The sequence below is a fragment of the Sus scrofa genome, chromosome 1, assembly GCF_054392235.1.
Source record: "Sus scrofa isolate SSC_HxYL_T2T_F1_AM1 chromosome 1, Sscrofa_HxYL_maternal_Yorkshire_Landrace_v2.0, whole genome shotgun sequence".
In the NCBI taxonomy this organism is placed as follows: Eukaryota; Metazoa; Chordata; class Mammalia; order Artiodactyla; family Suidae; genus Sus; species Sus scrofa.
The window spans coordinates 44,231,981-44,254,405 of NC_139383.1; the positions used below are offsets into that span (position 1 = coordinate 44,231,981).

At 39.5% G+C, this 22,425-nt stretch overlaps 3 protein-coding genes across 5 annotated transcripts in view; 2 read left to right on the plus strand and 1 right to left on the minus strand.

Moving 5' to 3' along the window:
• Positions 1–10,516, minus strand: part of NEPN (nephrocan) — a 34,367-nt gene extending 23,851 nt beyond the window's left edge. The window contains exons 1-3 of one of the 2 annotated variants that reach the window (XM_084958430.1): positions 10,224–10,516; positions 1,433–1,563; positions 580–727 (exon numbers count right to left, since the gene is read on the minus strand). Coding sequence is in view for 1 of the 2 variants with exons in the window: in XM_003121240.4 (XP_003121288.2) it covers positions 580–768 (189 nt within the window). In the remaining variant the exon portion in view is untranslated. Of the gene's footprint in view, positions 1–579; positions 829–1,432; positions 1,564–10,223 lie in introns of those variants that run through there. The other variant, XM_003121240.4, reaches the window with a different exon arrangement.
• The window catches only part of PHF3 (PHD finger protein 3), a 1,103,753-nt gene that overhangs the window by 37,896 nt on the left and 1,043,432 nt on the right, over positions 1–22,425 (plus strand). The window lies entirely within an intron of this gene.
• GOPC (golgi associated PDZ and coiled-coil motif containing) overlaps positions 10,620–22,425 on the plus strand; it is a 44,949-nt gene continuing 33,143 nt past the window's right edge. For both annotated transcript variants that reach the window (XM_003121242.6, XM_003121241.6), the window contains exon 1: positions 10,620–11,142. In XM_003121242.6, coding sequence (XP_003121290.1) covers positions 10,855–11,142 — 288 coding nt within the window. In that variant the 5' untranslated portion in view covers positions 10,620–10,854. The remainder of the gene's footprint in view (positions 11,143–22,425) is intronic.

A 22,425-nucleotide genomic window follows, 5' to 3' on the forward strand; every position in this document is an offset into this window, starting at 1 on the left:
TTACAATTGTGTTAATTTCTGCTGTACAGAAAGTGATTCAATTATACATATACACATTATATATATTCTTTTTCATATTCTTTTCCGTTATGGTTTATTACAGGGTAGTGAACATAGTTCCCTGTGCTATACAGTAGGACCATATTATTTATCCATCCTATATATAATAGTTGGCATCCGCTAATTCCAAACTCCCAGTCCTTTCCTCTTTCACTCTCGGCAACCACAAGTGTAAGGACTTAGTCTTAATGTGGGGACATAAAGGGGCCACATGTTCTCAAACTCTTTTTGTTAAGGAAGAGTCATTTCTTTTCCTCTGCAGCAACATAATGAAAATTTTCAAAACTAAAATAAAATATTAATTATAGACTTCTTTGGAGGGGGTTGCTTCCCGAAAAAGAAGTCTCCAGAGGCATATACAGTATACAGACAAGCAGGTAGCTAGTGCAACTACCCAACTTCATAACCATCATTTTTAAGTTGTGATTATTTAGGTCAGGTTTAACAACCCCACACTCATCCCTCACCTTACTTCACAAAATAAAATTTCAGCAACTTGAGTGCAGAGTGAGTAGTTACCTGAAGGTGTTGAATTTTGCTGTGGCTGATGTAGAGCTTCTTGGTGGTGGAAGGAATACCCGATGGTACCTCCAATAGCCTGTAGCATTGCACAGACTGCTCTGAATCACAGCTGCATCTTCCAGGACAGTTAGGATCAAAACCATAGCTAAGAGAGAGCAAAACAAGGAAAGTATAAAGCAGATACATCTTCCAAAACAGGGCCTCTCAGGTGGGAGGTGAAGCTTTAGGTGATGTTTCACTCTTTATACCGTGAACTCTGATAATAGAATCTTATGAATGTGTACTCTGTCAATGTAAGTAGACAGGAAAGAAAAAAATTCTCAATTTGCCTGGGTTAAAATGTTAGCAACCATTACAAAGAGGAAGGGGCTTAAACATTGATAAGCTGCCTTAATATTTGTAGGTGAGCAAAACCCTATGTTATTTATGGCTTGGAAGGCTAATCTGCAAACACCTCTATTATCAGCAGTTTCCTTGTTTTGTTAAATGTGACACTAGGGAATTAGTGGGGAAAGACAAAGAGCTGTTTTATAGTGGGCTATAAAACCTTTGAATTTTCTGTGACCCTATATTAAAACCATTTTTTGTGGGACTGCAATGGGCAGGTGTTTTCTTTTCACATTAACTAGTATGGGAAAGTAGGCAGGGTTTCTTTTTATTGTTGTTGTTTCAGTAACATTTTATTGCTAGTGAAACAATGGGATATGATGAAGAGATCTTGAGAGCCACAGATAACTGGCTTAATTCATCTATCACTTGATCACCCAAATATCATGTTTAGAAAATATTTTTGTCATTCAAAAATATTGCTGACTCCAATAAAACCAAAACATCAAACTAGGTCTGTTACCTTTATTTATAATGATGGAAGAAAAGGCCTCTAACTTCTTCAGAGGAACTTGGTCGTGAAATCCTATCAAATAGGGAAAGCTTCACTTGTTTGCTCCTTTGTTGTGATTTTTTGTCTTGCTATGATCATTCCTACCGAGGAATTTAAAAGCGTTTTAAGCAAAAGCTTATATAGAGAATCTCTTCCCCGCCCCTGGCAAGCAGAAGACTTAAATTTCCCAATGCTGGCTGACCTCAGCAGATTGCTGTAAAGAAACCCTTCCTAACACTGAAAAGCTTCTCTGATCTCTTCTTTAACCTTACCTTTCTTTCCTACAATTTTCATTTTGAAGCCAAAACTTTTTTTCCCCTAATAATCAATTTATTCTATTTTTCAGAGTAAAGATTTTTGTGTGCTTCCCCCCGAAGACTTTTCTACTCTTCTTTTCTGATTGTTTGCCCTCTGTCTGTTTTCTTTTACTATCAGAAATAAGAAGTGATAAGAGATTTCTTTTCTGTCAATATTCTGATTTTCAACAAAATCTATTATTTGTTTCTTTTGTCAGTAGTAGAATTATTTTTAGTATTATAGGATTTTTAAATAGCAAAGCAATCCTCAATAAAAGAAAATTTGGAAAAAAAGAGCAAGGAGGGAAAAAACTTGTCCCCAAATATTTTTTCCAGTTTCTTTTCTTTGCCCAGGCTTTGAAATGACAAAGAGAAGTACTCATTGAATGCTTTTATTTTCTGCGTTGCAAAAAAAGATAAGTTCATATTTAGTTACTTGAAATGCCTGTAAAATCCTATCCTTTCATCTACCACTAATGACAGCTAATTTTTCTGTTACGCAGTGTAGCAATGAATTTCACTTTCTGTCTTCTGTTGGTAGCCGTGGGATTCCCTTGTCTTTGATCAAACCTGAAATTATACTGTGTAATACGCTTTTCTTCTTTTCCATGGTATTTCTATAGCATTCCCGCAATTTTGGCATTGTCTTTAATATATTACTCTTTCACACTGTGATAGCTTTGTCAGGTTTTTCCCCTCCTATAACCCAGTAGTTATAATCCTTTCTTTCCTTCTGTAGCCCAGTGGTTTTTAACCAAGGGAAATTTGGCAATATCTGGAGACATTTTTGATGACAATAAAAGGATGGAGGTGGGTAGGTAGGAAGTTCTACTGGCATCTAGAGGGTAATGGCCAGAGATGCTACTGAATACCCTACAATGCACAGGGCAGCCCCTACAGCAAAGAATCATGGAGTCCAAAATGGCAGTAGTGCCATTTTTAAGAAGTCTTATAACAATCACAAATGTGTGCCTCTATGCAATATATATATTGGTCTTCCCTGGTTTATTTGTTTATTTATTTTTTAGGGCCGCACCAGAGGCACATGGAGGTTCCCAGGATAGGGGTCAGATTGACCCCAGGATAGGGGTCAGCTGCCAGCCTACACCACAGGCACAGCAACATCAGATCCAAGCCACATTTGCAACCTACACCACAGCGCACCACAACGCCAGATCCTTAACCCACTGAGCGAGGTCAGAGATCGAACCTGAGAAACCCCATGGTTCCTAGTCCGCTTTCTGCTGAGCCATGATGGGAACTCCTTCCCTGGTTTATCAAAAGAAAAGGGCAATCTCCCCTTATAAACAGGAAACATAATTCCAGAGAAGAAGCTAACTAACCCCAATTCTCCCTGATTTGGGTATAGAAGCATTGGCTTCCTATTATAAAACTGATCAACCAAGAGCTAAACAGAAGACTTTAATTTATTAAAATCCCTTTTTGAGGCAAAAGAAAATAAATTTAAATTTAAAAATTGTGACTATGGTTCTAATTTGTTTGCTTCTCCTGGAGGATATTGCCAAAAGAAAATAGGTTTAAAGTAAAAAAAATAAAATAAAAATTTTCTACTACTTAACATCTCGAGGAGTTCCCATTGTGGCGCTGTGGTTAACGAATCCAACTAGGAACCATGAGATTTCAGGTTCAATCCCTGGCCTTACTCAGTGGGTTAAGGATCCAGCATTGCTCTAAGCTATGGTGTAGGTCACAGACATGGCTTGGATCTGGCGTTGCTGTGGCTGTGGTATAGGCTGGTGGCTACAGCTCCGATTAGACCCCTAGCCTGGGAACCTCCATATGCTGTGGGAGCGGCCCTAGAAAAGGCAAAAAGACAAAAGCAAAACAAAAAAACCCTCTACATCTCAATGTTTTCTTCTGTAAATGAAGATTAAATGGGGGAAATAATTTCCATCTTACAGAGTGAAAGAGATGAAGTGTACTAAAGCATGTCAAATGCATGGGCAAAAAGACCATCTCAGTAACTGATAGTTGTATCAGTTTGCTTTATTAGTCACAAGCAATGGAAACAAATTCTGGCTGACTTAAGAAGAAAAGCAATTACTGAAAGAAAACTGGGTAGCGCACAGAATTGCAGGAAAGCCTGGAGCACCAGATTTGGAAATGAACAAGGATAAAGGAAAGCTATACAGTGAGAAGCACGTACTTCAGTGTAGCGTCACTGCACACCACGGATGCCCTGGCCACCACTGAACTGGGAACTGGGTACCATTACTGGCACTGTTGCCACTGAAGAGGAATGTTGCTATCCCACCCCAATCTCTGCTCCCTACCAAGAATTCTTGCAATCCTTGCCTCACTATCTCCATGTTAAAATTTTCAGGTGGATGATTTTCTTTAGGTGAACCTAGATCACATATGCCTCTGTTCTGTTACAGAGCTGGGAAAGTGATTATCTGATGTTTTTAGTTCATTATAGGAGGAGGACTCTATCTCCAATATTCTAGTCACATAAGGGAGGGAATTCCTTAAACAGAGGAAGAGGGTTCAAATATGAACAGTAGTGACAAATGTCCACTATAGAAGTCTTTTCACCCTCACTCCTGCTCATCATGACCACAAAAGCCAAATGAGTTTTGAGTAAAATACAACCAGTTGAGGACCAAACATATTGTATTTCGAGCAATGGTTGTGACATGGCTTTTTGTGTAATCATTTCACTATACTTTTCTGACTTATTCATTCAGAAGAGTATAAAAATTCTAATGAGATCATTGAAAATATTTTTATATTTTTAATATAAGTGTAAAGAAAGGATAATTAAAGGGTGTTGTTTTGGCCCCCTTTTAGAACTAATCTCGGAAGAAATGTAAATGACAGAGACTGATGAGGGGGAGTTTGTTTGATCTGTAAAGTCTGACAGTCTGAGAAGTAAGCCGTAACTTGACAGTGGAAGAAAGAGGAAGAATCAATGATTAGTAAAACTCTGATAGCATTGTTGATAAATGGTGGTTTTAAATAGTGCTGACACAAACCCGAAGCTGTGGGAAAGGGTAAATGAAGAATGTAGATCAGGAGTTCCCATCATGGCGCAGTGGTTAATGAATCCAACTAGGAACCATGAGGTTGCGGGTTCGATCCCTTCCCTTGCTCAGTGGGTTAACGATCCGGCTTTGCCGTGAGCTGTGCTGTAGGTCGCAGACGTGGCTCGGATCCTGTGTTGCTGTGGCTCTGGCGTAGGCTGGTGGCTACAGCTCCGATTAGACCCCTAGCCTGGGAACCTCCATATGCTGTGGAAGCGGCCCAAGAAATAGCAAAAAGACAAAAAAAAAAAAAAAAAAAAAAAAAAAAGAGTGTAGATCAGGTAACAGTTGTTATAGTCAGTCTTTGAGAGTATAACGGAATAAAATATAGTAAAAGGGATTTTTTTTTTTCTTTTGTTGTTGTTGCTATTTCTTGGGCCGCTCCCACGGCATATGGAGGTTCCCAGGGTAGGGGTTGAATCAGAGCTGTAGCCACTGGCCTACGCCAGAGCCACAGCAACACGGGATCCGACCACGTCTGCAACCTACACCACAGCTCAGGGCAACGCTGGATCATTAACCCACTGAGCAAGGGCAGGGACCGAACCTGCAATCTCATGGTTCCTAGTCGGATGTGTTAACCACTGCGCCACGACGGGAACTCCGTAAAAGGGATTTTAAAACTCTTTTTATGTTTTGTCTTTAGGTTTGGGTATACCATACAAAATGTAGTACCTAATAAATTTGAACTATGGAATAGGTAAAATAATTTTTTTTTTTTTTGGTCTTTTTAGGGCTGCATCTGTGGCACATGGAAGTTCACAGGCTAGGGGTCAAATCAGAGCTGTAGCTGCCAGGCTACACCATAGTCAAAGCAATGCGGGATCCAAGCTGTGTCTGTGACCTATACCACAGCTTACGGCAATGCCAGATCTTTAACCCACTGAGCAAGGCCAGGGATCAAACCCACATCCTCATGGATGCTAGTAGGATTCATTACCACTGAACCAGAACAGGAACTCAGGTAAAATAATTCTTGAAGCCTAAATTATACTGGATTTATTAGTCAAACCAACCAGATCATTGTTAAATGAAACTTTCTCTTTAGATTGGGAAAAATATTCCTTGGATTTTAAAGGAATGTTTAAAATATTTTATAGATAGTCCTAATTCCTGAGCCAGTATAAAGATATGTTTAGTTATGCTCTCTGGCAGGTATCAAAGGCATGTCTTGAAAAGTGACTGTTTTTAGAATTTCCTGGGTAGGCTATTGTGATGTCTTAATTATTGAAATGATCACACAAATATTTCCAGTATTCCTACTATATTCCAGGTCCTATGTTAGGACCTGACCTTCAAAGATAAGCAAGATACCACTATTATTGCCAAGATACTCACAGTCCAAGGGGCTCCAAAAAATGTGTATGCTATATACATTTAGAATATTATAGCAGGTATTTGTAGTAAATTAAACAGGGATGGAGTCCACAGCTCCATGTTAGAAAAAAAGGAAGTCTTCTTGGAAGAGGTTTCTGAGCTAATCCTACATCACTGCACCAAAACTCTCAAGTTTTTAGAACAAGAAGATTGGAGTTCCCATTGTGAATCAGTGATTAAGAACACAACACAGGAACTGTGAGGATGCGTGTTCGATCCCTGGCCTCCCTCAGTGGGTTATGGATTTGGCATTGCCACAAGCTTCAGTATAGGCTGCAGATGCAGCTCAGATCTGGCATTGCTGTGACTGTAGTGTAGGCTGGCAGCTACAGCTCTGATTTGACCCCTAGCCTGCGAACTTCCATATTCTGCAGCTGCGGCTATAAAAAGAAAGAAAGAAAAAACGAACAAGAGGACAAATGGTTGTTCCATATGCGTATATAAGAGAAATGACCAGGAGAATGAGACTAATAAATCACTGTAGAATGCCCAAACTTCTTCAGCATGTGTATCACAGAACTTCAAATTGTTAGTAAATATGAGTAAATATAACACAAATAATATATATGAGTATGATACTCCAAGACTTTTCCCACATTGCTCAAGTAAAATGTAGTGGATTGTCCCTAGCTGGCTTTATTCATCATACAACTGTTTCTAGTGACCAATGGTATTCACTTAATACTTTTTCCTTTTCCTGGCAGGATCACTGGAGAGTTAATGAAACATGTGGGGCTTAATACAGGGCCTGGTAGTTTCCCTTTCCAGTCCAAGGGTTATCTTCCAAGTCCATTCACTACAGTGTCTTTACAATTAATGATGCACTAATAAATGTCTGAACTCTACCCTAACGTCACCACTAATTACCACTACCAACCAAAGAAATCCTTAGCATTGTCCTTTTTTTCCAGTTTCCTCAATCCTCATTGAATTCTTAGTAACACCTTATGGTAAAGCACTGTAAGGATAAGTTTCTAAAACAAGATTGTCACACTTAAGTTATATAAGAAATTTTTGAAGTTCCCTAGGGGCATAGCAGGTTAAGGATTTGGCAATATCACTGTAGCAGCCAGGTAGCTGCTGTGGCGTGAGTTTGATCCCTGGCCTGGGAACTTCTGCATGCTGTAGTCATGGTCAAAAATAAATACACACACACACACAGAATTTTTAGGGCCACACCTGTGGCATATGCAAGTTACCAGGCTAGGAATCAAATTGGAGCTACAACTGCTGGCCTATGCCACAGCCACAGCAATGCCAGATCTGAGCTACATCTGTGACCTACAGCGCAGATCATGGCAATACCAGATCCTTAACCCACTGAGTGGGGCTAGGGATTGAACCCAAATCCTCATGGATAATAGTTGGGTTTGTTTCCACTGTGCCACAATGGGAACCAAATAAATATTTTATTAAAGAAGAAATTTTTAATCACATAAATGATTCTTGAAACAATTATTAGGCGGTTTTGCCAATGCAATTTCAAATAGAAGTATCAATTTGTTTAATCTCTTTGAAAATAAGTCCCACAAACATTGAGTTTGCATAGTACTCCCAATGCTAAAGTAGATCGAGACAAGCAATACATGTAGATAGAGCACACTGACAACAGATGGCAGCACTAGAACATCAAACCCTGCTTTTCATGTCCATGTTAGGCTGGCACTTGCACAGATGTAAAGCCCCAATCAAGTTGGACAAAAGATGATGTCTACCTAGAAGGTGTCTCATGAGCATCTGAAATAGTCACATAGCACCAAGCAGCAAGCACATTAGGATGTGGAAGCTGCTACATAGAATGGTAATAAGGAGATGAAAATCTTCTGAAACACAGAGGGTATGACTTGGAATTGTAAAAATTGTACACAGAAATGGAGTTGGTTCTTCAATCCTGAAAATGGGGGTATTCACCAAGGATCAGAGCCCTGGGTACAAATAAACACTTAAAATGCATTTCAGTTACATGAAGTTGAATTTTTTTTTAAATTTTTTTGTCATTTTAGGGCCTCGCCCATAGCATATGGAGGTTCCTAGGCTAGGGTCAAATCGGAGGTGTAGCTGCTGGCCTACACCACAGTCAGAGCAATGCTGGATCCTTAACCCCCTGAATGAGGCCAGGGATCGAACCTACGGCCTCATGGATGCTAGTCAGATTCGTTTCCACTGAGCCATGGCAGGCACTCCAAATGTTTTTTTAAAGAAATGAAATTTATTTTCAATAGTAGTTCATATAAGCTAAAGAAAGCGGTAAGTAGGAGTTCCCGTCATGGCTCAGTGGTTAACAAATCCAACTAGGAACCATAAGGTTGCAGGTTCGATCCCTGGCCTTGCTCAGTGGGTTAAGGATCCAGTATTGCTGTGAGCTGTGGTGTAGGTTGAAGAAGCATTGCTGTGGCTGTGGTGTAGACCAATGGCTACAGCTCGGATTAGACCCCTAGCCTGGGAACCTCCATGTGCTGCAGGTTCAGCCCTAGAAAAAACCAAACAAAAAAAAAGAGAAAGTGGTAAGATATAGAAATGAATATTACAATTACTCTTTGGGATAATATTTCTCATATATTAACAGTTGTTAATATATGGCTTATAACTGGGAAGAAATTTTTTTCGAAAAAAACTTGGGGACTGATTTGTCAATTCATTTCACAGGTAACTTATACATGAAGCAATGGATTTCCTCATCCTTCTATACTCCATGATTAACAGCTAGGATTTTGGAGGAAAAGACACCTAGATTGAAATCTCATCTCAGTGGATTTTTAGCTGTATAGCAAGCTAACAAGATACTTAAGTTCTCTATGATGCATCTATAAAAAGCTAACAACAGCTAGCTCACAGGATTTTGTAAGAGTCAAAGCAATAAAGCAAACAGCACAATGCCGAACACATAGTGTGTATTCAACAACTGAAAGCTATTGTTGTGATTTGGTACCTGGGCCCCTCAACCCCAACTTTATGTTTGTACTTTAAATTCCTGAAAATGGAACTGCTAACTATATTATGAATAGAGAAAGTGGCTGGAGACGTGGTAGCTGCAGTAGTGATGTTCTTGCAAATATTGCTGATAAAAATAAAGTTAATTTGGAAGGGAGCGGGGAAAGATGTAAATCTTAGTTTTATGTTAAATAGGCCCCTGTGAAAGGGCCTATTTAAGCTCTAGGCAAGGATCTCTGATTAGTTTTACTTAGCTGTTTGCTGAAGCCAAAGGACTTTATTGGCTGATATAGTAGAGTTTGCCGTGACCCAGAAAAAAACCCTAAAACTATGATTTCTTATTCCTCACCACATTGCCTTAGCGAAGGGCCTGCCCTGTGGAGAAAACTGGAAGAGTTTGGAGTGTGCTGGTAAAATATTCCCTTAGGCCATGTCTCCTAGGAAAGAGAGTTCTTACCAGCCTACTCGCAGACTGGTTTCTCCTTTCCTTATCAAGACTGGGGGTTACTCTTGAAGTAGAGAGACAGTAGGTGAAATGGTAAAGAGCAGTTGCTCAATACTTTCAAAATTCAAATTAAAGTTGTAGCTAGGAGAGTTAGACCCAGTAGCCTATGAGCTCCGCTTAAGTGAGAGTCATGTCTCCATTCATTTTTGTGTCCCCAATGCCTCAATAGGACTCTGCATTCAATATATTTATGAATGCATGAATCTTTATAATTTTGTCTTATGTGTAGGAACACTGTACTACTTTTAAAAACAAGTACACCTTTTTAGGTAGTTGCTTGAAAAAGCATGACCTGTATAGTAATAAGGAACACCAAGTGCCAAGTACTGAAGCAAAACATTTTATCCTGTTCCTGAGTGAAGTAAATGCTGGAAACTGAGGCTTCGAGGTTAAAGAATACAACTATGATGGCACAGCTAGTATGTGATAGGGTTTAAAACTTGAATCCAAGGCCGCCTGCCTTTTAAGGACAAGACAAAAGGTCTTGTATTAATTCAGCAAAACCTGGTGAACCGCTGTCCTTCAATATGCAGTTCTAGGCAGTTTCCACCAGGAATTTAAGGCCTGGTTTATCTAGAAGAGCCAGTGTGTCCATCGACCCTACCCACCTCATCCTAATCAGGAACCGAACTGGAAAAGGTAAAACGTGGCCACTGCGCATGCTCAAATGGCCCTTCCTTACTCTTCCTTCCCTCCCCCGGTACGTCAAAGCAGCAACTTCCCAGAAGATTTTAGAATGGGTCCCGCCCACTGTGAAGTCAAACGGGCAGAATCTCTTCCGCTTTGCTACGTGGACACTTTTCTCTTCCTCAGGCCTTTCCAACTTGGAAGCCAACATCACGAGCCTCTGTTTTTCGGGTATTCAAGCTAGAGTTTGCCAGTTGTCAATATGGCCGCTGACAGGCCGGTCCCAAGCAGAGGCTTTTCATAGGCCTACGTCGCATCCTAGCCCCGCCCACTTCGTCTCTCCCGGCTGCGTCCGCCTTGGTCTTTTCTACGCATGCGCAGTGGGGGCGGGCCGGGAGGTGGGACTGCTGGAGTCTTCCGTGTGCGGTTGCCGCCGCCGCCTCAGCTTTGCTACTCCTGCCACTCCGGGCTGCGTTGCCGGCGTTAGCCGCGTGAGGGTAAGGGAGGGGACCGACGGAGCGTGTGTGCGCGGGGCTTCCTGCAGTCCCAGCAGTTCCTCTCGCGGGTGGACAGCGGGGTCAGCGGCAGTCGCGGGAGGCCCTAGACGGCGCCATGTCGGCTGGCGGCCCATGCCCGGCAGGAGCCGGTGGGGGCCCAGGGGGCGCCTCTTGTGCTGTGGGGGTCCCCCCTGGCGGGGTATCCATGTTCCGGTGGCTGGAGGTGCTGGAGAAGGAGTTCGACAAAGCCTTCGTGGATGTGGATCTGCTTCTGGGCGAGATTGACCCGGATCAGGCGGACATCACTTATGAGGGGAGGCAGAAAATGACCAGCCTGAGCTCCTGCTTCGCGCAGCTTTGCCACAAAGCCCAGACTGTGTCCCAAATCAACCACAAGCTAGAGGTGAGCAATGGGCTCTGGAGGGGTGGCATTCAGCTCCAGTCATCAGGTCCCGTTTAACGCACCAGTGAAACGACCCTAGAAAACTGCTAACCAGGGCACCTGGGCTTTCATATGTGACGGGGGAGTGCGTTGTGTGCAGGAAGCAGAGTGAAGTGAAGTTAGAGTAGAAAAAGGTGTGTAGTTTGACGTGTAGGTCTTCCTGGGAGCCTGTCATCCACCTTCCTAGTATCTCTTTGAGGAGGAAACAGGAACTAAGTGTATCAGTCTACTTGTGCATATTACATTAACAAACCTAAGACTTGGGCTCAAAGATTCTCTGTTGTAAGAACACTTTCGTACACCTTTTAACATTTGAGTTTTTGGATCTACTTTCACATTGATAAACTAGGATTGTATATCGCTAGCGGACACAGCCCTTATTTTTAGCTATTTCAGATCAATTTCTGTTGTTTCACACAGACTATTCCTTGTCTGCATGAACTGTTTAGGGGAATTTGATAAAAGCTTAGGAAATTTAGTAGGATAAACAAGATGGTATCAGTGTCCTTCTCACTTTACAGTTAGTTGGTCTTTAAATTACAAGCAGATTCAACCAGAGAGCCCTAGTTATTCGCATGACTTCTAACATTGAGGTTTTATATACTTTACCATATTTCCCTAAGTCTAGATTTATTTTTGAGTGTGTGAAGAATGACCATTTGATTTAGTCTCTTTCTAGTCTTGGGTGTGGGTAGAGTAGTGGTGGTGCAAAACAAAACTACCGTGTTTTGCAGAAAAGTAAATTAGTACATTACAATAATTAGAAATCAGGATGTATTAACACTGTTACATAAAGAGCATTGTCTAACTAGATAATTCAAATACAAGAATGCAGCTTTCATTTTAAAGTAGATAAAAATGGTATAATCAGTGATGTACAAAGCTCTTTGAACACTAGATTTCAGAAGAAATCATCATTACTATCAGTTGTGATAATTGAGAGTGCCCATTGGATCCAAATCAATATGAATATCAGAAATACATCCTCTCCTTGCTTAGTGGTTAGCGTTCTTTTGCTTTCCTATCAGCCGTGAAAGAGGTGGTGTAATTTATCTTTGATTAGCACAGAATTGCATATGGGAGACTTCTTCTCCACTGCAAGGACGGTTAATTTCTTTCATCCTTTCTGAAGAGGTTGGAATGGAAGTGTTGATGCGAAGCTAATCACTTCTTATTTTAGGTATATGTAAATATCTCTTAATTTCTTGATTAGTGATAGTTTCTAGAAGATAGTAGTGAAATTGCATTGGATGGTCTTTAGAAATAGTTTGAATAACAGCAAGAGTGGCTTTGGCTACTCTTAATTTACAACTGAAAGTATCTACTGAAGATAAACAACTTTTAAAAAATGAGACAATATCTAACTAATTTTTCGAAAGAATTAAGGAAACTTTAAAGTGATTTTTTGTTGTCAGATATAAAACCCAATTTTGGAGAAAGGGTTGGTCTTTGAGCAGGAGCTTGTGCTGTATTTTTTCATCTTTACATTTTTTAAATGAGTATTCAGAGCTATAATAAAATTATGCAAGTTTATTTTTAGAAATCGTAGTTACATATTCTGATTCTGTTCCACCTCCTGGCTTAGAAGGTGGCCATTATTTCTCAAAATAAGAAATGCTAGCCTATCACAGGGTGAGAATGTTTGAAATCTTTGACTTAAAGATCTCAGAAAATGGTGATTATGTGTTTTTTCAGTTATAGTTGACTTCTCTGTCTGTGGGGTTATTCCTACATTTAACAATTTCTACAGTTTTCATGGAATCAGTTATGTGTTTTATTGAGGAGGGAGGTTCATGGTTAGTAGTGCCTTTCAAAGCAGACCTGCCTTTGTATCATCTGCAGAATTTCGGAGGTTGTCTCATGTAGTGTTAACAATCTATTTAGACCTTGAAATTTTAGAAAAATGTCCACACATTCTTGGCCGGTTTATTTCTTAGTAAGTGAATTCAATTCTGTTGTTTTAAGGATATGGACATTAGGACATAATTTTTGAGGTCAGTTATGGCTTAATATAGCACATGTGCACTAAAAGTCAATGGTTTTAGAGATAAATACCTTAAAACATATTACCATGACATAATTAAGATACAGATACCTCCAGTATAGGTAACTTATGGTTTAAATTGGTCTTGAGTATCCTTCCAGATTAGCCCTTCCCTTGTCCTTTGTGTCTTTAGTTAATACTACATTTAATATTAATGTAGTTAGTAGTTAGGAAAACAATGTTGATGCAAAACAAATTATACGTTGCACTTAAAAATTAAATATAAATGACATCTATCTGACTCCTTTTTTCCTTAAATTATATTTGGGGAGAGGGATGGCTATAAGGGGGAGGGAAGGGCAGAGAATTCAGAATATTTTCAGGTGGTACCATTTCAGATTTCTCACATCTCTCTTATACTTCCCACCTGCTTGAGAATTCCCGCTGTGGCGAGCCACTTGGTGACAGCTGTGCTGGAGTCACAGGTACTGACTGGGATAGCGGTAGTAGTAATAGTAGTAGTAGCAGTAGTAGGTGCCTTGGAGTAGAACAAAGGTTGAGAACCAGTACTTTAGAAAAACTTACCTCTCTGCCTTGAAATATAGTCTTCTGCCTGTTCACCCCTTCTTTAAAATGACAACAAAACAATACATGTTCTGTCACATCCTTCTTTCCCTCAGTAGTTGCTGAATCAGTATCTCTTTTTAAAGTGATTTACTCTTTACAGCCATCAGTGGAGAAAATTTTAATTTTGGTCTAGAGCTACACTGATAATGAACCAGTGATCTACTATCCTTTTTCTGCTTTAAAGCTATTCTGTTTTTAAACAAGAAGTAAGGTTGTTTTGCAGCATTGAACTTGAAGTTTAATATTGATCCAGTATATTTTTATTGAGTACTAAGTATGTGTCATATGCTGTATTGGGCACTTGGGATACAGGGGAGAGCAAAAACGGATACAGTTATCGCTGTTACAGAACTTGGATTCTATTGGGGAAGTTGTTGAAATAATTATCACATAAATGTGAAATTCCAACTTTGAGGTGCATAATGAGAGCCTATTCTGGTGGATCAGAGAAGGCTTGATCACTGACCATTGAGTTAAGACATAAAGGATGAGTAGGAGTTAATTATGCCAAGAGAAATGGCAATACCGTCCCGGTAGAGAGAACAGAAAGTGGAAAGCACCTGTGATGGTTAAGTACTTAACACATTTGAGGAATTGAAAGAGTTGGTATAAGATCAGAAGGCAAAAGAAGTGAGATGCAAAGTAAGTGTGAACAGATAGGTAGGGACCACATATCTACATGATTTTCTAAGCCATGCAGTAGATTGGGGGATGTATTGTAACAATGGGTAATGTTTTAAACTAGGTGGTAGCCTCAGATGTGAGATTAGAATAGTTCTCTCTGGCTATGGTAAGGAGATAGTTTGGGGGAATAACAAGAGTAAATGCAGGAAATCATTTAGGTGGCTCTTATTCTGATCCATGATATTACAGAATAAGAGCGGAGATGGAGGAAAGTGTTCAGAACAAAAGAGATTTGAGAGATAAAAATGAACAAAATCTAGGGGTGGATCAAAACAGAGGGATGAGGGAATTCAGGATGAATCCACAGTGTTAGTTGGCTAAATAGATGGGTGTATATGAGATATTATTAGTAATAACTGTATCACTAACTTTCTGATCAGTTACTATGGGCCAGGCTCTATCCTAAATCTTTTATATATATGTTGATTCACCTAATTCTCACAATAGTTCTATGGGGTAGGTTTAGTATTGTTATTTCCATTTACAGGGATTAAGTAAGGGACCCAAGACAACAGAAATAGGTAAACCAATCTCTCCAGAAACACACATTTGTATCTAGTTGGGGAAGGAGGAGGTGGAGAGAAAAGCAAGCAGAAGGAGTAAGTGTAGCTCTATAGCCAGGAGGGGGAGTGTGATTTCAAGGAAGGTGTTGTTTTCATTTTGTTTTTTAAATGGAAAAATAAACTTAAAACATGTTTACAAGCCAATGAGAAACATCCAGTTGAGGGGGAAGCTGAATATTCTAGAGACAGAAAGGGATAATTAGTAAGGTTTCCGAGTGAAGATGAAATCCAAAATACAGCTAGAGGAGTTCTCGTGTGGTGCAGTGCGTTCAGAATCTGGCGTTGTCATTGCTGTGGCTTGGGTCGCTGCTGTGACACAGGTTCAGTCGCTGCTGTGACACAGGTTCAGTCCCTGGCCTGAGAATTTCCACATGCCACAGGCACTGCCACAACAACAACATTAACAACAAAATACATGTAGGGAGCATGGCTTTATATCAAAAGGACAGCAATTATACTTAAAGGGAAAGGAGAGATGATGAATGCAGAAGTGAGAGGGAGTGTTTTGTGTGATGACTTCTTTATTCTCCATAGAATAGTCTGAGACAGTTGCTGAAAGTGGGTGAAGTTAAGAGCTCAAGGAGAGAGAAAAAGATTTGAAATAGTAATGAAAGAGTAGGAGAGCCAGTTGGCCAGAGAAATAGAAGGACTGCCAGGCAATGTTGACGACCACTTTGGAGTTAAATTCATGGTACCACTACTCTGCCCTTCTGTATGACCTTCTCCAGCAATACAGGCACAGAATTGAGAGTAATAATTAAATTCATCTAGTGCTGTAGCAGGAAGTTTGCTGTATAGACAAAGAACACTACTGAAATAAAAACAGTAATGGGGATTAAGAAAAGGAGATACTCTTTAAAGGAGTAGAAACAATATTAATTATGTAGATGCAAAGGAAGAAGAAGGGTTAAGCATGACATCACATTTCCTTTTGGGAAATGTATTGGTTGATACCTACAGTGGCTTGAATAGTGTCTCCCCTCCCACCCCTTGAAAAATTCATGTCTTCCTAGACATTGGTTGATACCTACAGTGGCTTGAATAGTGTCTCCCGTCCCACCCCATGAAAAATTCATGTCTTCCCAGAACCTGAGAATATGACCTTATTTGGAAATAGGGTCTTTGCAGATATAATTATGGAGATAAGGTCATAGAAGATTATAGTGAGCCCTAAATCCAGTGAGAGTATCCTCAGAGGACACACACAGAGAGTGGGAAGAAGGCTGTGTGACAATGGAATAAGCGATTGGAGTGATGTGTCTACAAGCCAAGAAATGGAAAAGGTTGCTGGCAAACACCAAAAGTTAGGAGATAGGCATGGGGCAGTTTCTCTTTCAGGATCTTCAGAAGGAACCAACTCTGCCAACACCTTGATTTTGGACTCCTGGCATCCTGAACTGTAAGAAAATAAATTTTGTTCCCTTTTAAGCTACTGAATTTGTGTTAATTTGTTATGACAACCCTGGGAGGCTTGTATCCTTCACTGTAGTAAGGAATCCAGGAGAAGGAGCAGATCTGGCAGGAAAGAGATGGATTGAATTTAGGAGATTGTGCATAGTTAAGGTTGTTATCTTTTTTTGCATATTCCTAACATGGTTTCTTAATTGCTGCTTACCCCTTCTAAATCATCGTTTCATTGCCAAAACTGTTATAAAGTGTTTATAAATGGTTCATATTAAAAAAGACAACTCGGATTCTGTTACTCTTCTTTTTATACCTATTACTTGTTAAATTCAAACTATAGCTTGTTGATCAGTGCCCAGTCTGTCCGTCCTTATCTCTTGTCACTCCTCCTTAGCTGCTTTTGCCTCAATAAAACTGATCTGTTTGCATTTCTGTAAATAGGCCTTGCTCTTTCATGGCATCTCTACTTTGGCATAGGCATTTATGTATAATATCTGTCCCCTTTGTCTGTGGTATCAAACACCCACTCATCTTTCAAGGCACCACTTAATCACTATCTCCGTGAAGGCTTTCCTCACCCAACCTCTCTGCTGTCCATAGGCACAGAGGATCATAACACCTTGAATTGGCTTGGACCATTATAAGATTTGTCGTGTCATATTAAAACTAGTGGTTGCAACATTTCTCTACCTCCAGAAGGTTAAACTCTTGGAAGGTCAAGACTGTGTTTTAGATGAAATAATCTGAACCATCAAATGCTTTGTGAAAGTTGACTTTAGGGGTTAACATCTCTTTGTGAATCCATTTTGGTTTCTAGGGATTTGTTGGTAGTTTTTTTCCTCATGGTGCTTCCCAAACTACATTGAAAATAAGAATTCCTTTGAGTATGGATATCAAGTTTTCTCAAGTGGATTATAGAATTGGTGTTTTGCCCTTTTTTAAAACTGGAAATTTTAAACGAAAACATTAAACACCAACCTTTCTGACCTACTTACATCCTTACCTCACCTGCTAGGGGTTTTCGTATCTCAAAGTTTTCCCTTTCCCTGCTTCATGTATTATTAGCCAATCTTCAGCCAACATTCGGTAAACTTCTTTCTTGATAACTTTCTATTTTTTAAAACAAATTTTATTGGAGTATAGTTGACCTAGAAAGTTGTGTTTCAGGTGTACAGCAAAGTAAATCAGTTATATATATACGTATATCTGTTCTTTTTCAGATTCTTTTCCCATATAGGTTATTACACAGTATTGAATAGATTGCCCTGTGCTATACAGTAGGTCCTTTTTACCTATCTATTTTATATGCAGTAGTGTGTATATGTCAATCCCAACCCCCAAATTTATCCCTCCCTCTCCGCATTTCCCCTTTGGTAACCATGAATTTGGTGTCAAAATCTTTGAGTCTATTTCTGTTTTGTAAATTCTTTTGTATCATTTTTTGTTAGATTCCACATATTAGTGATTTCATATGATATTTGTCTTTGTCTGACTTATTTCACTTAGTGTGATAATTTCTTGGTCCACCTCCTAGAGTAATGAAAACAAAAACAAAGATAAACAAATGGGACCTAATTAAAGTTAAAAGTTTTGCACAGCAAAGGAAACCATAAACGAAATAAAAAGACAGTCCACAGATCAGAAGATATTTGCAAGTGAAGCAACTGACAAGGGATTAATCTCCAAAATATACTAACAACTCATACAGCTCAATGTCAAAAAACAAAAACAAAAAACAGCCCAATCAAAAAATGGGCAGATCTAAATAGACATTTTTCCAAAGAGACATACAGATGGCCAAAAAAAAAAATACATGAAAAGATGCTCAACATTGCTAATTTTTAGAGAAATGCAATCAAAACTACAAAGAGGTACCAACTCAGACCAGTCAGAATGCCTTCATCAAAAAATTCATAAACAATAAATGCTGGAGAGGGTGTGGAGAAAAGGGAACCCTCCTACACTGTTGGTGAGAATGCAAATGCAACCACTATGGATGGAGAACAATATGGAGGTTCCTTAAAAAACTAAATATAGAACTACCATATGATCCTGAAATCCCACTCCTGGGTGCATATCCAGAGAACATCATAATCCAAAAACATAATACACCCCAGTGTTCATTGCAGCACTATTTACAATAGCCAAGATACGGGAACAACCTAAATGTCCAGCAGAGGATTGGATAAAGAAGATATGGTGTAGGAGTTCCCATCGTGGCACAGCAGAAACTAATCCAACTAGGAACCATGAGGTTGCGGATTTGATCCCTGGCTTCACTCAGTGGGTTCAGGATCTGGCATTGCTGTGAGCTGTGGTATAGGTCAAAGATGCAGCTCAGACCCCGAGTTGCTGTGGCTGTGGCAAAGGCCGGCAGTATAGCTCCTATTGGACCTCTAGCCTGGAACCTCCACATGCCTTGAGTGCAGCCCTAAAAAGCGAAAAAAAAAAAAATAAAGATACGGTGTATATATATGATGGAATATTACTTAGCCATTAAAAAGCATGAAATAATGCCATTTGCAGCAAAATGGATGGGCCTAACCTTCTCTCTGATTGCCTTCATTTGTTTTTGAATTCATACATCATACATGCCTCTATGATAGTGTTTACAATACTGTGTATTATGATTGGAAATCTATTTTTATCTCTTTCTACTAGACAATAAAATCTTCAAGGGCAGAATCTGTGTCTTATTCATCATTTTTGTCTCCAGATCTTGGAATAGTGTATATTCAATAAATGTTTATTTGAATGAATAAACTATTTGAAACAGCTTTAGTTGCCTCATGAATCCTCAAAGATTACCAATAAATCATTCTGTAATACAAGTTTCATGAGAGATGGGATGGTGTCTGTTTTTTGATTCTACTATCCATAGTGTCTAATATAGCACCCATCACATTATTGAATGATTGAATCATTCACAAAGAAGTGATTTTTGAGTTACTATTTCATGATATTGTATTTTAAGAAAAACTTGAAACTGTGACTAAAAATAAATTTAAATATTATTATATTAGAGTATTGAGTATGGATTTAGTATACTTGTGACATTTCTAAAATGTTGGGTCGGTTGCTTCTCCTCACCCCACCTCTGGTTTGATCATAGAGCAATTGAGTTCTTTAACATTAAAATGAAAACAGAAAATATTCTATATTGTTTGAACTTCATTTTGAGATTTAAAGTTTTTTTTTTTTTTGGCTGTGCCCATGGCATGTGGAAGTTCCTGAGTTATGGATTGAAGCTGTGCCATAGCAGCCACCCAAGCCACTGCAGTGACAATGGCATGTCCTTTACCTGCTTCACCACAAGGGAACTCTGTTAGGTTTAAAATACTTTGACTTTTAAAAATGTATCACACATTATCTACTTGTCCCCATTTCAAATTCCCTAACTCTAGTTCGGTCACATTGTCTCCCATATTACACGCTGAACCTGTAGCATATGGAAGTTACCAGGTCGGGGGGCAAATCTGAGCTGAGGCCTGCACCACAGCTATATCAGTACTGGATCTGAGCCGCATTTGACCTATGCCTATGCCACAGCTTGTGGCAATGCTGAATCCTTAACCCACTGAGTGAGGCCAGGGATTGAGCCTGCATCCTTACAGAGACAGTGTGGAGTCTTTAACCCTCTGAGCCACAGTGTGAACTCCAACAGCTCCCTTTTAAAAAAAATAAATTTCATCATGTTGTTCTGCTTTAAATTCCTCACTTGTACTTCAAATAAATTCAGACTCCTTATCTCTGTTAGGAGTTGTATGATCTGGCCTCTGGATAGCCCTCCAGTGACATATCTGACCATTCTTTCCTCTTATTTTCTATGGCTCAGTCCACATGGGTCTCCTTTTAGAAACTCTGAGACAATATTTCTTAAATTTTTTGGTCTTAGGGCCCCTTTACATTATTAATTGTAAGGTTCCCCCAAAGAATTTTTTTTAACATGCATTATATGTACTTGATTTACTGTATTAGAACTTTAGATAAGAAAACTTTAAATATTTATCACATCAGTTAAAAATAGTAACAGTAGGAGTTCCCATTGTGGCACAGCAGAAGGGAGCCTGACTAGTGTTCATGGGGATGCAGGTTCAATCCCTGGATAAATGTCATTATTAATGAAGAAAGAAAGAAAAAGCAGAGTCCCTGTTGTGGCAGAGCGGGTTGAGAAACTGACATAGTGTCTGTGAGGATGCGGGTTCAATCCCTGACCTTACTCAGTGGGTTAAGGATCGGGTGTTGCCATGGCTGTGGCATAGGTCTGCAACTTCAGCTCCCATAGCCCAGGAATTTCCATATGCCACAGGTGAGGCCATAAAAAGAGAACAAAAACCCCTTACATTTCCCAACATTATAAGAGTAGGATTGTTTTATGTTAAAATAAAAAATCTGGCTTAGGGGTACCTGCTGTGGCACAGAGGGATAGGTGGTGGTCTCTGCAGTGCCAGGATGCAGGTTCCATCCCCAGCCTGGCACAGTAGGGATCCAGTGTTGCCACACCCATGGCTTAGGTCGCAAGTGTGGCTTGGATCTGATTCCTGGCCTGGGAATTCCATATGCCACAGTGTGGCCAAAAAAAAAGAAAAAAAAGAAAAATCTAGCTTAATAGAAGACAGATGGATTCTCACATCTGCTTCTACATTCAGTTGTGTAGTTTTGTTTATAGTGTAGGAAGAAAATTTGACCTCACAGAGATATGTAACTGGATAAGGGAGAAATAATTTAATGGCCATTTCAGATAATTGTGGATATTCTTTGATAGTAAAAGGTAGTTTCTTAATGGTTAGTTAAAATATGGAGTCAGACTTTCAAAAACATTTTCATACACTGTTACTTAAAGTATATTGGTCTATCTGTGTAGTCTTCGAATGGATTTTTTTTTAACCAAAGCATGATTTTAACATTGTGCATTGGTCATTTTGAAAATTCCGGTTTGTTTTGAGTTATCCAGATTTTCCAAATACAATCTCATTATGCATTATCAAAAAATCACAGTTGGGTTTTTTGTTTGTTTGTTTGTTTTTTGGCTGCACCATGGCATGTGGAAATTCCCTGGCCAGGGATCAAACCTGCACCACAGCAGTAACCTGAGCCACTGCAGTGACAATGCCGGATCCTTAACCCGCTGCGCCCCAAGGGAACTCCAGAAAATCACAATTGTTAAGTCTCCAGTCTCATCAGAAGAATCTGTAAGTGTTGGAAAGCTGTCAATCTTATGCTGATGGATTCAGATTTTCCAAAATTCTTACTTTCACTTGAAAGCACAAATTTTTTTCATTGGCAACAAATGCAGTCAGTTGTTTTCCTTGAAATAGGAGGTTCACTTTATTGTCAAGAACATGTCTGCCAAATATATTCTTAATAACCACAATTCTTTGAAATAAAGATGATATTCCAAAAAAAATTTTTTTTTTCAGCTTGGCAACTCAAGCAGTTGCCTAAATGCTTTTCCTTGAAACAACATGTTTGCTATGCAGTGAATATGCTTTATATATACTTCCCATTTCATCACATAGAATATTACAAAGATTTACTCAAGTGTTGAGATTTTTAGAATTAATAATTTTACTGCTTCTTCAAGGACATTCTTTTTTTTTTTTGCCTTTTTCTAGGGCCGCACCCTTGGCATATGGAGGTTCCCAGGCTAGGGGTCCAATCAGAGCTATAGCTGCCAGCCTACACCACAGCCACTGCAAACGCAGGACCCAAGCTGCATCTGTGACCTACACCACAGCTTATGGCAACACTGGATCCTTAACCCACTGAGCAAGGCCAGGGATTGAACCTGCAACCTCATGGTTCTTAGTTGGATTTGTTAACCACTGCACCACGATGGGAACTCCTTCAAGGACATTCTTAAGTGATTTTTTTGACTGTGAGTGAGTGGTAGTGAAAAGTACAGTGACCACTGGTAGTTTGGTGCAACTGCATTGACTTGTCAGCAGTCTATTCGTAATTGCTTTTGCACCTTTAAGTACA